Raw genomic sequence first — 12,340 nt, 5'->3', positions numbered from 1 at the left:
AGAAGTTGTCCAGGGTTCCTTGTCCCAGACTCACGGAGAATTTCAAGACGCCAGCAGCCGAGCATGAAACCAAACCAGGGCCTTCCTGAGCACGGGCCCTGGGCATCTGCATGGCAGCACCCACAATGTAAAGGGAGGGCATGGGTGCAGGGAGGCAGAAAACGGGGTGCAGGACAGGAAGAGGGCGGCAGCAGAGGGGCGGTGTTTGCCGGGGGTGGCCCGGCGTCTGCTGGTGCCTGCTGGTGCCGTCTCGATTGTCCACAGAGAAGGGAACCGGGCTCAGAGAGGACAATCATTTACCCAGAGTCACAGTGGGCAGGGGGCAGGCGCCTGAAGGCAAAGCCAGGTCTGTGGGGCGTCTCTGCCTGCTCTGGGGGCTGGGGAGGCAGGACAGGCCGGGCCTCAACAGCAGGGACTGGCCCAGCTGTAGTGAGACCCCAGGGGGCAGGGGGAGGGGAGCTACAGGTGGCCCTGGCCCTGACAAGCTTCCGGCCCGTTCTGAAGGAAGATCGGAAGGCTGGGTGGCCAGCTGGAGTGCTCGCCGCTTTATCTTGGCAGGCGCCTTGAGACTAGAAGCCGGCCATCTAGCAGTTACTGAGTCAGGGCACCTTGGAGGTGGACTGCCAGTACCCAATTTGGGGTGACCATGGCTTGAGAGGGTGGCCGCCTTGCAGGCTGGAGAACCGACTGTTGTTGAGTTAGGGCCCCAACAGTTGTCATTAGCACCCCGGGTGTCAGTCAGAAAGCAACAAACAGCCAAATCTCTGCCGCCCCGCCCAGCCTATCCCCCAGCGGCCACTGGGCCATCGATTAACCATTAACCCCCACCCCTCCCCGCCGGAGCCTCCGCCCCGCCAGAGGCTAGGCCCAGACTCCCGCAGAACCTCCCAGAGGACAGCTTGGACAGCAGGGAGGCAGAGAGGGCCCCTGGGAGGAGGCAGTGGGAGGGCGGAGGGCGGGGGGGCCGGGCTCGCCTGGAGCCTTCGGGGTGGGCACCCTGGGCAGGGCAGGTGGCCGAGGCGTGGAGGCAGGGGGAGAATGCGCCTCTCCAAAACCCTCGTCGACATGGACATGGCCGACTACAGCGCTGCACTGGACCCGGCCTACACCACCCTGGAATTTGAGAACGTGCAGGTGTTGGCGATGGGCAATGGTAGGTGGGGGCAGGTGCGCCCAGGTGTGCCCAGGTGCGGGAGTGGCACTTTGGCCCTCAACTCTGGGGTGGGAGGAGAATGACAGAAAATGGTAGGCTGGTCCTATGGACTCACACAGGTGTTGGCAGGTACAGCAGCCAAAGGCATTGTGGGAAAGGGAAGCCCATCAAGGGCGAATTTCCAGCCAAAGTAGATCCCAGGTCTTTCTCTCAGGCCCTTCCAGTCCCCGCTGGCTCCTGGCTGCTCTGCCGGGTGTCACGGGGACAGAGGCACAATGGTGAGCTGCCTGTTGGCGTCCGGCTCCAGCAATGCAGCCCAGCACAGCCCTTTCTTGGTCTCCTTGGGCGTAGGTGCAGAGAGATGGAGAGGTATGTCCTTGTCCTTGTCCCCAGACGGTGGTGGGAGGCACACCTGCCCTTGGGGTGTCTCGGGGCCCCCATGAGGAATTGGAGTTTAGAAAAAGGGCTCTGCTAACAAAGGGGCCGACAGCCGCATGCATTGTGCGTGTGTGCGGCGGTGTACTGTCACATATGTCCATGTAAGTGCGTGTAAGGCCCCGTGCTGCATGGGCAAACGTGTGCCTGTGCGGATACATGTGCCTGTTCATGTTTCTTCGCGCACGTGCGCTCTCTCTCCAGTTGTACTTGTTCAATGGTGGGTCTGTGTGTGTTCATTTCTCCTTGGGGTGCCCACATCTTGCTTATGTGTGGGAGTGCTGTGAATGTGTGTGTGTGTGGATATTTGTACACACATGCTGTGAGTGTGGGTCATGGACGGAACAGGCTTGTGGATATGGGCGCAGTGTGTGCCCTGTGCTTTCTGGATGGGCATCCCCCGAGGGCACCTTGCCAGGTGCCTGTGTAGGTGCCTGCTGTGTGTACAGCTCCCTGTCCTGGGGGCCAGCACTGGGCTGTCCACAGTTCTGCAGAACCCAAGGGAAGGCTTTTGACATCGCCATCGGCCAAGTGAGATTCCCACCAGCTGCGCGTCTGCTTGTCTCAGCCGCCTGTGTCCATTCCGCCGTGGCTGGTGGCACATCTGTCGTGGTGGACCGTTCTCCACAAGGCAGAGGAGGAGGGGTGAGGCCTGAAAGCCAGGAAGCTCCTGTTGGAGGGGGGGGGAAGGGCCCTCATGGGGGCCGAGGTCGGCCTGCCACCCGCCTTGCTCCCGTGGCTCTGAGCCACTCGCTGGTGTCAGGAGGCCTGGAAAGCTTGCGGTCAGCTCAGCTTGGAAGAGCAGACAACGGCCAGGCCCTGCTCCTGGTCCCGGTCAGCCTGGCTGCTGCCCCCACCCCGCTCCCGTGTCGTGCACCACATCACTCCTCTCTCGGCCCCTGCTGTCTTCCGCAGCAAGGACTTCGTGACCCAGGCCTGCTGGTTGGCTGCTTTTACAAATGTCCTGGGATCACATGAGGGGTGTCCTGTGACCCTGCAGGGACAGTGTGTGCTGCCACCCTCCCTGGCCGCCGCCCAGCCCCGGGCTGCTCCCTGGGGCTGGCCTTGACATCACTTAGAGCCCAGGAACCCTGTGCTCCTGAGGCAGAGGCCAGACCCCCTCACCTGGGGGTCCCGAAGATGAGACGCTTACGGCGCCGGGGCCAGAAATATCTGGGCTCCAGTCCAGCGTCGATCCTTCCTGCCATTTCCCTCGCTGAGCCTCAGTCTTCTTACCTGCCAAATGGGGGTGGACGGACACCTGGTTCCCAGGGCCGACCAGGAGAGAAGTCAGAGATGGCGCCTGAGTCACCCCAGTCTCGGGGCAGCTGCGGGAAGGGTTTGTGGAGAGCGGGGGCCGTGCGAAGGTGTCCCGCAGTGTTTTGTGTGCGTGTGGGGCTCTGAAGCTCCAAGGATGATCCACTCCCACCCACCCTCAAATTCCACATCATCAACAAGGGCCCTGCAGACGCCCCAACACGCGGAGCGTGGCCAGAGCGAGCCTGGGCCTTCAGCGCAGCTCCGTGTGCTAACACAGGGCAAGCCCCTCGTCCTCCCTGAGCCCCCTGCCTCGGGCCTGGACAATGGGTGACCCGCTGGCCTCGGTGGGCACAGCACCCGGCCCATCCCACCCAGGGCAGGGGAGCTCCCTCCCCAGCCTCCGCCTGGATGTCTGGGAGATGTGGGGTCAGCTCTCCCCAGGGGTCAGGGGTGGAGAGGCAGAGGGAGAAAGGGCATGGATGCGGCTTAACAATTATCCCCGTCTCCAGGAATAATTCACCCAGTGGAGGGGCCGGGCTCTGGGCACACTCGGAGCCTTAGCAGGTATTAAGCCAGGGACCACAGGAAGGCGAGGTGCTGGGGGCTGGGCGCCGGCATCGTATCACCCATACCAAGGCACTGCTTGCTGTGTGCCAAGCGCGAGGAGGGGGAGAGAGGAGAGAGGGAGAAAGGGAGAGGAGGTCTTCCATCCACTGGTTTACTCCCCAAGTGGCCGCAATGGCCAGAGCTGGGCTGATCCGAAGCCAGGATTCAGGAACCTCCTTCCAGGTCTCCCACGTGGGTGCTAGGGGCCCAAGCACTTGGGCCATCTTCTGCTGCTTTCCCAGGCACATTAACAGGGAGCGGGATCGGAAGTAGAGCAGCTGGGACTCAAACCAGCGCCCACATGGGATGCCAGCGCTACAGGCAGTGGCTTTACCCTCTGGTTCTTAGCTGCACATCCCTTAGAAGTCCAGGGTTGGAGGCAGGGGTCTGAGGAAACATATGTGTGGACTCTGCTGGTGTGCACACGTGTGCTTGTCCGTGGTGTGCATCTTCTCCAGAGGGCTTATCCTGGGTGGCAGATTTGCTGACCAGAAAGGGACTTCAGCTGCTGAAAATGTTGTGAAAATTTAAAAGCAAACAGCTGGGCCAGCCCAACTGCTCCCTTTGACAGCTAGGGAAACTGAGGCCCACGTACAGATGACTTAGTGGTGGCATCGGCACGAGGGAGCCCTGTTGCCCAAAGGGAGCTGTCCACGGCCACCAGCCTTGCCTCCCTGTTCGCACATCTGTGTAGCTGCAGCGCTGGCCTCTGAGACAGGAAGTCTTTGGGAGGGGTGCCCAGTGCCTTGCGGGGTTGGCTGGGGCTGTGGGCTCACACAGGGGTTGCCAGGTACAGTGGCCAGAGGCATTGTGGGAAAGGGAAGAATTTCCAGCCACAGTGGATCCCAGCTCTTGCCCCCAGTGAGGGTTTGTTCTTGTTGCCTGTCTTCCCTGCTCCCAGGGAGCAGCTGAAGGCCCCAGCCTGGTCACCCAGTGAGAAGTGAGCGACAGGACTCCTTCCACGAGGGAGCTGGGGGGTGTGCTTGTCCCTTCCACAGCTCCTTCTGCCCAACAAGGCGTCCACAAGGTCGCATGTGCCCCAGGAGGTGGCCAGGTTTCCACACCTTCCCGGGGAAGCTGGGCCACCACCCTCTAGCGCAGGGAGAAGCAGCCCAACACGGAAGACTGCGAACTCAGCGTCACAGCCGTGCCACGTCACAGATGCAAAAGGCGGCCATGGTGGGAGGGAGAGCACGCCCCCTGGTCTGGCCGAGGCCCGGGCACAGTGCCCACAAAGTGGGAGAGGGTTTCTGACGTCTTGCGCCTCCTGAGACCACTGCCTTCTCTCCCGTACAGACACATCCCCATCAGAAGGCGCCAACCTCAACGCGCCCAACAGCCTGGGTGTCAGCGCCCTGTGTGCCATCTGTGGGGACAGGGCCACGGGCAAGCACTACGGCGCCTCCAGCTGCGATGGCTGCAAGGGCTTCTTCCGCAGGAGCGTGAGGAAGAACCACATGTACTCCTGCAGGTGAGCTTCCCCCCTTGGGCCTCAGTTTCTCCAGCTGGGGAATGGACGTGCATGGGTTCGAGTCCCCCTGGGGTCTGTCTTCTCTCTGAGTGGCTCCGAGAGGCATGCAGCCTTCAAGGCCTTCAAGGCTCTCTGATTTCTTGGGCCTCATGAATCCATCTCTCCTGGGAACCCCATGCAGTGATCCCAAAGCTGCCAGCTGCCCTTCACTGAGCGTGGACCTCTGCCAGGCCCCACGCCAAGTCTCTAGGTGCCTATAATTATTTGCCCCGCTTAGCAGTGGGGAGCCACGAGGCCTAGCAGCGAGCCCAGCCTGGGATAAGTGGGAATGAGCTCCCTGCCTTTCCACCTGCCCAGGGGCTCCCCAAGCCTTAGGCACCCCCTCTTTCAAATGCACCTTCCGCTCTGCTCTGGGTAACGACAATGGTGCACCCACTCCAGCTACCCATGGTGAGCCCTTGCCCAGTGTACATGCTGTGCCAGGCCCATCTGTGACTGTCACCTGTCACACCCCTCTGTGGTGGCCACGCTTATAATTCCCATCTTATGGATGAGGAAGCTGTGGCCGGGAGGGCTGGGAACTCAGCCCAGGTCACGCTGCTTGAATCAACATTGGAGTCAGGGCTACTCCTCTGGGCCCCACCCCAACTTCTGTATGCACTGCTGTCTCCTAGCCCCATCCAGAGAGAGGCTTGTGTGGCCCGAGGATGGACTTGGAGCCAGAGCTGGGAGCCTGCTGAGGGCCCTGGGCTCCTTTAGGATGTGCCCGGATTGGCAGTGCCCTGGTACTCCAGGAGCCAAGCTTCCTGGCTCACTTGTCCCTGCAACTGGCTGAGTGACCCGAGGCCACGTGTTGCCTCTCTGAGCCCCAGTTTCCTCGTGGTTAGCAGGACAGGTGGGACTCTCTGGGGCCCCCTACAGCTGCTGGTGGGTTAGCAGGAGTACCCCCGGGGATGCAGGCGGAGGCCAGGGGCCTCCCTCAGTCTGAGAGGGGGTCTGGAGGCTGTGTCTTCTCCATCCAACCATCCGAAGCCCTCCCCAGATTTAGCCGGCAGTGCGTGGTGGACAAAGACAAGAGGAACCAGTGCCGCTACTGCAGGCTCAAGAAGTGCTTCCGGGCTGGCATGAAGAAGGAAGGTGAGCCTCAGCCTCCCCCACTGCCCCGCCCATGCCCACGCCCACGCCCACGCCGCCCACAGCCATTTACAACTGGAGCTGTACTTTATGGCTCGGCCACAGGCCCCTGGGTGACTGGCAAATGGCTGAAGGGAGGGAGGGCCTGCAGATCTGGCCATGGGGAGCGGCTGGGCTGGGTCTTGAGAACGATTCAGCGAGATAAGCTCCCACTCTCAGCTCCCCGTGCCCACCCCGGCCGTCACAGATGGGACCGGCCTGGCAGCGACAGGTGCGCCGCATTCCTTTGTCCCTGTGTGTCAGGTCACCGCCAAAGCTTTCACGTTCTAGAAAGCGGGAACAAGGTGTCAGGCTCGCTCTGTGTGGCTGAAGATGGGATGGTCAGAGCACAGCTTTTGTGAGGTCTGCTTCCAGCAGGTGCACCCCCGGGCTGAGCCTCCTCTGCCTTTGAGAGTTCAGTTCGCTCTCACGACTGACTCGCTGCAGGGCGGCCGGAATTCTCTCCGGTCCCTGCTTGTCGTGGAGGAGGGAACTGAGGCCCTCAAAGGACAGGCCGCTGGTCCAGGGCCCATGGGAAGGGCTGAGGCCGGAACCCTGAGCTCCTTGCTGCCCGGACAACAGCTCCATGCTGCCCACTGTGTGCCCTACACACCCCGGGAGCATTTAGAGCTGTTTCCAGCCCATGCTCTGGAAGCACAAATCCTCGCTTCTTTTCAGAGTAACCCAAGTTCATTTGCAAATCTCTTCATTTCCTTCTCTCCTCTGCACACCCTTCCTGGTGCTGAGATGAGCCTTGACCCTCACTAACAGCCCGCCGTTGTGCTGTACCGGCCAAGCCTCAGTCTGGTCCTGCACAAATACCCCCCTCCCCCGCCCCCAGCCCAGCCCGGAAGCAGGAGCCTGGGACCCAGCCTCCTCCCCGCCAACCAAGGAGGTGGAGGAGGAGGAGGAAGAAGGCAAGCACAGTTTGGCAGCCTCCCCCGAACCCTCCTCTGCCTCTCAGCTCCTGCTTTCTTTGCCACCTCTCTCAGACACATTTATTTTTTTTAAATTTATTTACTTATAAGGCAGAGGGAGGGAGAGGCAGAGGGAGAGAGAGGGAGAGAGAGGGAAAGGGAGGGAGGGGGAGAGGGAAAAGGAGAGGAAAAGAGAGGGAAAGGGAGGGAGGGGGAGAGGGAGAGGAAGAGAGAGGGAGGGAGAGGGAGGGGGAGAGGGAGAGGAAGAGAGAGGGAGAGAAGAAGGGAGAAGGAGAGCAAGGGAGAGAGAGAGAGGGAGAGAGGGAAGGAGAGAAAAACAGGGAGGGGGAGGGGGGAGAGGGAGAGAGGGAGAGGGAGAGAGAGAGAGAGGAAGAGAGAAAGAGAGAGAGATATTCCATTTGCCAGTTCACTCCCCAAATGACCATAATGTCCAGGATTGGGCCAGGCCAAAGCCAGGAGCCTGGAGCTCCATCTGGGTTTCCCACGTGGGTGCCAGGGGCCTAAGCACTTGGACTAGCTTCCAGTGCTTTCCCAGGTGCATTAGCAGTGAGCTTGATCAGAAGTGGAACAGCCAGGACTCGAACCTGTGCTCTGATATGGGATGCTGGCAGCACGGGCGGCCACGTAACCTGTGGAGGCACAACACCGGTTCCCAAAACACCTTCTGTGCCTCACCCCTGCAGGGCCTCAGTCTGAGCTCATGAGTTCTGTTGGAAAACCGGAGCCTGCTGATGTTTATGAAGGAGTGCGTGGTCTCCAAGGCCCCCCTCCTGCTCCACACACCAGGACCCCCGTGCCCAGTCCTCCGGGGTCCTCCACGTGAGGCGGAGCTTTCTCCAATGGCCAACCCCCCTCCCCTTCCCTACCCACTTTCCTATGGGGCTGAGCCTCTCTCACCCACTTGTATGTCCAAGTTCAGAACCGCTTTGTAGAATGGGGAATGTTCTGAATGGGGATGTGATGTGTGATGGACAGCGGAAGACACACAAAAGACTGCGACCTGTGGCCTAAGGGCCTGCGTCCTGTGGTTCTCACAGGGAGGGCTAAGGTGACGCAGAGTCTGCCGCTGTGCTCAGGAACCCTTGGGCCATCTCTGTAGCACCTGCAGCCATTCAGCCTGCTCGTTTTATGCGCTTTGGTCTGGACACAGAGCCAGGTGTTGTCCCGCGGGCACGGGGTTTGGGAGACCAAGGCTCTCATGTTGAACTTGCAGACTTTATGATGGGCAGTTGGGAGAGGGACAGGCAGCCCACCTGAGCATATGGCCACCTACCTAGGCTGGTCCTGCGTGTGGCCAGTCCTCGTTAAACTTGCAGAGTCATTGTCACCAGTATGACTTTAGAGGACTTTCTGCCCCTCCGTGGCTCTCACTTTCCCACCCATAAAAGGGAGGGTTCGGTAATGCTGCCTGCCCACTCCATAGGTCTGGCCGTGACGCCAAGGACCTACCTGGGTGCACCTGTCCACACCGCCCACAGCGTGCGTGCGTGTTTGTCCCCCAGTCCTCCACCGAGCTGAGGTACAGCCGCAGGGCCCCAGCGCCTAGAAGGGGAGTGAGCCCCAGGCACTGGGCCCTGGCTCAGCCCCGAGAAGAGCCGTTTGCTTCTTGGTGTAGGGAGGCTGGAGAGTATGCACTAGTAAAAGGCCGGGGCTTCCACACAAGCCTGGATTACTGGGAAGGCAGCCACAGGGTCGCTTTGAGGAAGGGCCAAGGTAGCACCGTGTTCTCTGGCCGCCATGCTCAAGCCCCGGGAAGTTAGATTCTCACTGGCTCTAAGTCCTCCAGGGCCCGCGCCCCGCCCCAGCCTGATGGGAAATTGCCAGAGCCAAGCAAACCTGTCCGTGGGAGCCTCTCTGGTCAGGCGAGGGGCACAGGTGTTCGTGTCTTTCTCTTGGTGGCCTTGGGAGCAGCTGGGACTGAAACCCATAAGGACCAGAAAGTGTGAGCTGCAAGCGCAGGATTTATGGACCAGCCGGGGCTGTGAGACTTCATTGACTCTTCCCTCTCCTCACTCTACAGAGAGGGAGACTGAGGCCAGAGAGGCCATGTGATGAGTCAGAGGTGGAGCTCAGGCCCCCAGAGCTGGGCAGGCACCAGGGAATTGAACTTGAGTGATTGGTGTGGTCTTGTGGTCTAAATCCCTGCACCATTCTCTCAACTGCAGGGAAGGGGCCTAAATTCTAGGCCATAGGGGGTTCCTGGAGGGCAAATCCTGGGGTCCCTGAGCCCAACAGCCAGCAGCCACCTCTGACCTCTAACCCGAGGCCAGGCAGACACCTGGCGTGCCTCAGCTGTCAGTCCGGGACCAAGATCCAGTTTCTAGTGTCAGAACCCCAGGCCAGAGAGCAGAGCAGGTGGTGCAGGGTGCGGGCAGGTGGTGGGAGCTTCTGGTGGGTCCCGCCCCCACCCCCACCCAGGGGTTCCCTGGGAAGACAGGCTCATCTCCCGCCTCTGCCCAGCTGGTTAATATTCAATAGAAGTTACATTAGGTCCCCGACCCTGCTAATACTGAGCAAACATTTGGAAAACATCATTCCGTGACTGGGCTCGCGCCGGGCCTGATAACGCCGGCCTAGCCTTGAGCTGACGGCAGCCCCTTCCCTCCGCCTGCCTCCACCATCAGGGCCCTGGTGGGTGCAGGCAGCCGGCAAGCCCTACTGCCAGGGCCCAGGTATGGCCTGCGGGCTCCAGAGGAGATCTCCCACCCTGGGATCCTGCCGGCTTTGGTGTAGACTAGCTGGTTTTACACTTGCATTTAACAGCATTTGAAATTGGCAGAAGGCCGAGGAGCTGGGGGTCGGGGCGAGCAGGCATGGGCAGGATGCTGGGAGGAGACAGAGCCTGTCTCGCCCTGCGCCTCTTGCACCCACTCAACAAACATTTAACGAGCACCTGCTGTGCCCCAACTCCGCCCTAGGCGTCAGGGCTTCAGCAGTGAGCAAGGTGGATGAAGGGCTGGCTCTCTGGAGCTTTCCATCTCCATAGGGAGGCAGACAGTAGAGAAATTGCCCGATAATTCTGCAAGAAATGCCTTGAAGGAAAATAAAGGAGGGGGATGGCTGGAGAGGGGGTCTGAGAGAGCAACATTCGCACAGGGACATGTGTGACGGGAAGCAGCAGCAAGCCCTGTGCGAGGGGTCAGGGAGGCGGCCTGCCTCTGCTCTCTTTGGGAAGGTCAGCACAGATGGGACCCTGGCCCCTGCTGATGGGCAGGTGCGTCCCCCGGTCCAAGGCCTCCACCCCCTGTGCAGGAATCCCTGGGCCAGTTCCGTGTCGCCAGAGCCATTTGTTTGGAAAGAAAGAGACTCATTTTAGAGTCAGAGCTTGAAGACCTGTAGCCTGGTCAGAGGCCCCGGCGTCCACCTCCAGGGCTGCGGGGCCGTCTCTGACCTGCTTGCCACCAGCGATGGCTGGGCCCCTCCCTCAGGGTGTCTGGAAAGTTCTTCCACACACTGAGTTAGACTCCCTCCTCACCGCTCCCCCCAGCTAGTCCGGGCTCTGTCCTCCGGGCTGCCTCCCCCCACTCCTGCCTCTAACTGTGCCTCCTTCGCTCCAGGACAGCCTGAGGGTCCGGCTCTCTTCTCACACCTCGTCCGCACCTGCCGGTGCCAGGCCACTCCCCGTCCCCTCCCTGCCCCCTCACCTCCCTCTGCCTCTTCACAGCCGTCCAGAATGAGCGAGACCGCATCAGCACCCGGAGATCCAGCTACGAGGACAGCAGCCTGCCCTCCATCAACGCGCTCCTGCAGGCGGAGCTCCTGTCCCAGCAGGTACCGGGGGGCCGCCCGCCACCCCCACCAGGGACCCCCCCATGCTGCAGAGGAGTCTCTCCCCCTGCTCTTCTGTCCTCCCCAGCCAGGCCCTGGGCCAGCACACAGAAGGGACCCCAGCTATCCCAGAGGGGAAGCCAAGTCCAGTGTTGCACAGCCACTTCAGTAGCAAAGACGGAATTCGAACCCAGCACTCTGGGGGTCTTTCTAGTTCATGCGACTGCCTATGTTCCACAGGCCACACAGGGGCTCTGCTCTTACAGGGGCCTGAGATCAGCCTGGCCGGGAGACCCCAGAGGAGTGTTCTAAAGGGCGCAGGAAGCAAACAGGCACTCAGCCAACCCTTTGCTGTGTGGCTCTGGGCAAATCACAGCCCCGCTCTGGGCCGGGGTGGCTTCATCCATCCGATGAAGATGGCGGCTTGTGCTCCGCTTCTCCTTGAGGGCCGAGGAGTCCAGGGGGCTCTAAGGAGCTGGCAGCGGAGGGGGCAGAGGGTACAGATGCCCAGAGGGAGCCCTCGCCCTCCCGTCTGCCCCCTTCCTCTGACGGCTGCTCAGAGCTCGGAGGACCCGCAGTCCAGCTGCTTCCAGGCTTTCCCGGGAGGGGCTCCGTGCTGGCGACAGAGCCTGGAGGGGCCCGGCCCTCCCCAGCACCTCCCCGTCTCGCACAGATCACCTCCCCCGTCTCCGGCATCAACGGCGACATCCGCGCCAAGAAGATCGCCAGCATCGCAGACGTGTGCGAGTCCATGAAGGAGCAGCTGCTGGTGCTCGTGGAGTGGGCCAAGTACATCCCGGCTTTCTGCGAGCTGCCCCTGGATGACCAGGTGAGGCGATGGGCGGGGCCCTGCCAGCCCCCCGAGCCTTGGACCTGTGTGCCCGGAACTGCAGGATCACTTTGCAAATATTAGCTCCCTTAAGCCTTCCAGGACTCTAGGAGGCAGGTACCGTCATTCCCATCTTGCAGGTGTGGAAACTGGGGCCCAGAGAGGTTAAGTAACTCACTCAAGGTCACACAGCCAGAATACAAGACAGCAGGGATTAGGACCAGACAGGAGAGCTCCAAAGTCCAAGCTCCTAACTCATGCCCCACACAGCTCTCCTGGGAGGGAGAATGCTGGACAGGGACTAGGGCCAGGGATCAGGAGACTTGGGCTTAAACTCTGGTCCTAAGACTGGTTCCCTAGGTGACCCTGGATAAGTCACTTCCTGTCTCTGAGCCTCCTTTCTCTGTGAAGTGGGAATGATCACATCCTCTTCAGAGTGCTTTGGGGAGGATCAAGCACATTGCTAGGACAGTGAAAAGCCTCACGACCGAGCACCCACAGGCGGCCTGCCTGCACAAATGGGTTCCCTCCCTGGGAGAGGGGAGCAGGGCTGGGCCACCCTCCCAGCTTTGGAGGGAGCTCCCAGTGTGCCTGCACAAGAGGTGGACGGGGCAGCTAGATCTTAGCGCTTTGGAGAAGCCGGGTGGCCCGGCAGCTGCTCCGTGTCATGGGAGCTGGGCCAGCCTGTCCCGGAGTATCTACTTGTG

General features: G+C 61.1%; 1 protein-coding gene across 7 annotated transcripts in view; it reads left to right on the top strand.

Annotated features, from left to right (window-relative positions):
• HNF4A (hepatocyte nuclear factor 4 alpha) overlaps positions 1–12,340 on the top strand; it is a 59,953-nt gene that overhangs the window by 34,262 nt on the left and 13,351 nt on the right. For 2 of the 7 annotated variants that reach the window (XM_051845029.2, XM_051845025.2), the window contains exons 1-5: positions 877–1,153; positions 4,751–4,925; positions 5,968–6,062; positions 10,701–10,807; positions 11,478–11,633. In XM_051845029.2, coding sequence (XP_051700989.1) covers positions 1,039–1,153; positions 4,751–4,925; positions 5,968–6,062; positions 10,701–10,807; positions 11,478–11,633 — 648 coding nt within the window. In that variant the 5' untranslated portion in view covers positions 877–1,038. Of the gene's footprint in view, positions 1–875; positions 1,154–1,405; positions 1,523–4,750; positions 4,926–5,967; positions 6,063–10,700; positions 10,808–11,477; positions 11,634–12,340 lie in introns of those variants that run through there. The other 5 variants (XM_070051815.1, XM_070051816.1, XM_051845027.2 and 2 more) reach the window with 4 other exon arrangements.

The sequence above is a fragment of the Oryctolagus cuniculus genome, chromosome 11 (assembly GCF_964237555.1).
Source record: "Oryctolagus cuniculus chromosome 11, mOryCun1.1, whole genome shotgun sequence".
NCBI lineage: Eukaryota > Metazoa > Chordata > Mammalia > Lagomorpha > Leporidae > Oryctolagus > Oryctolagus cuniculus.
The sequence above is the reverse complement of the archived record's forward strand: the minus strand, read 5'-3'. Positions and strand labels throughout refer to the sequence as shown.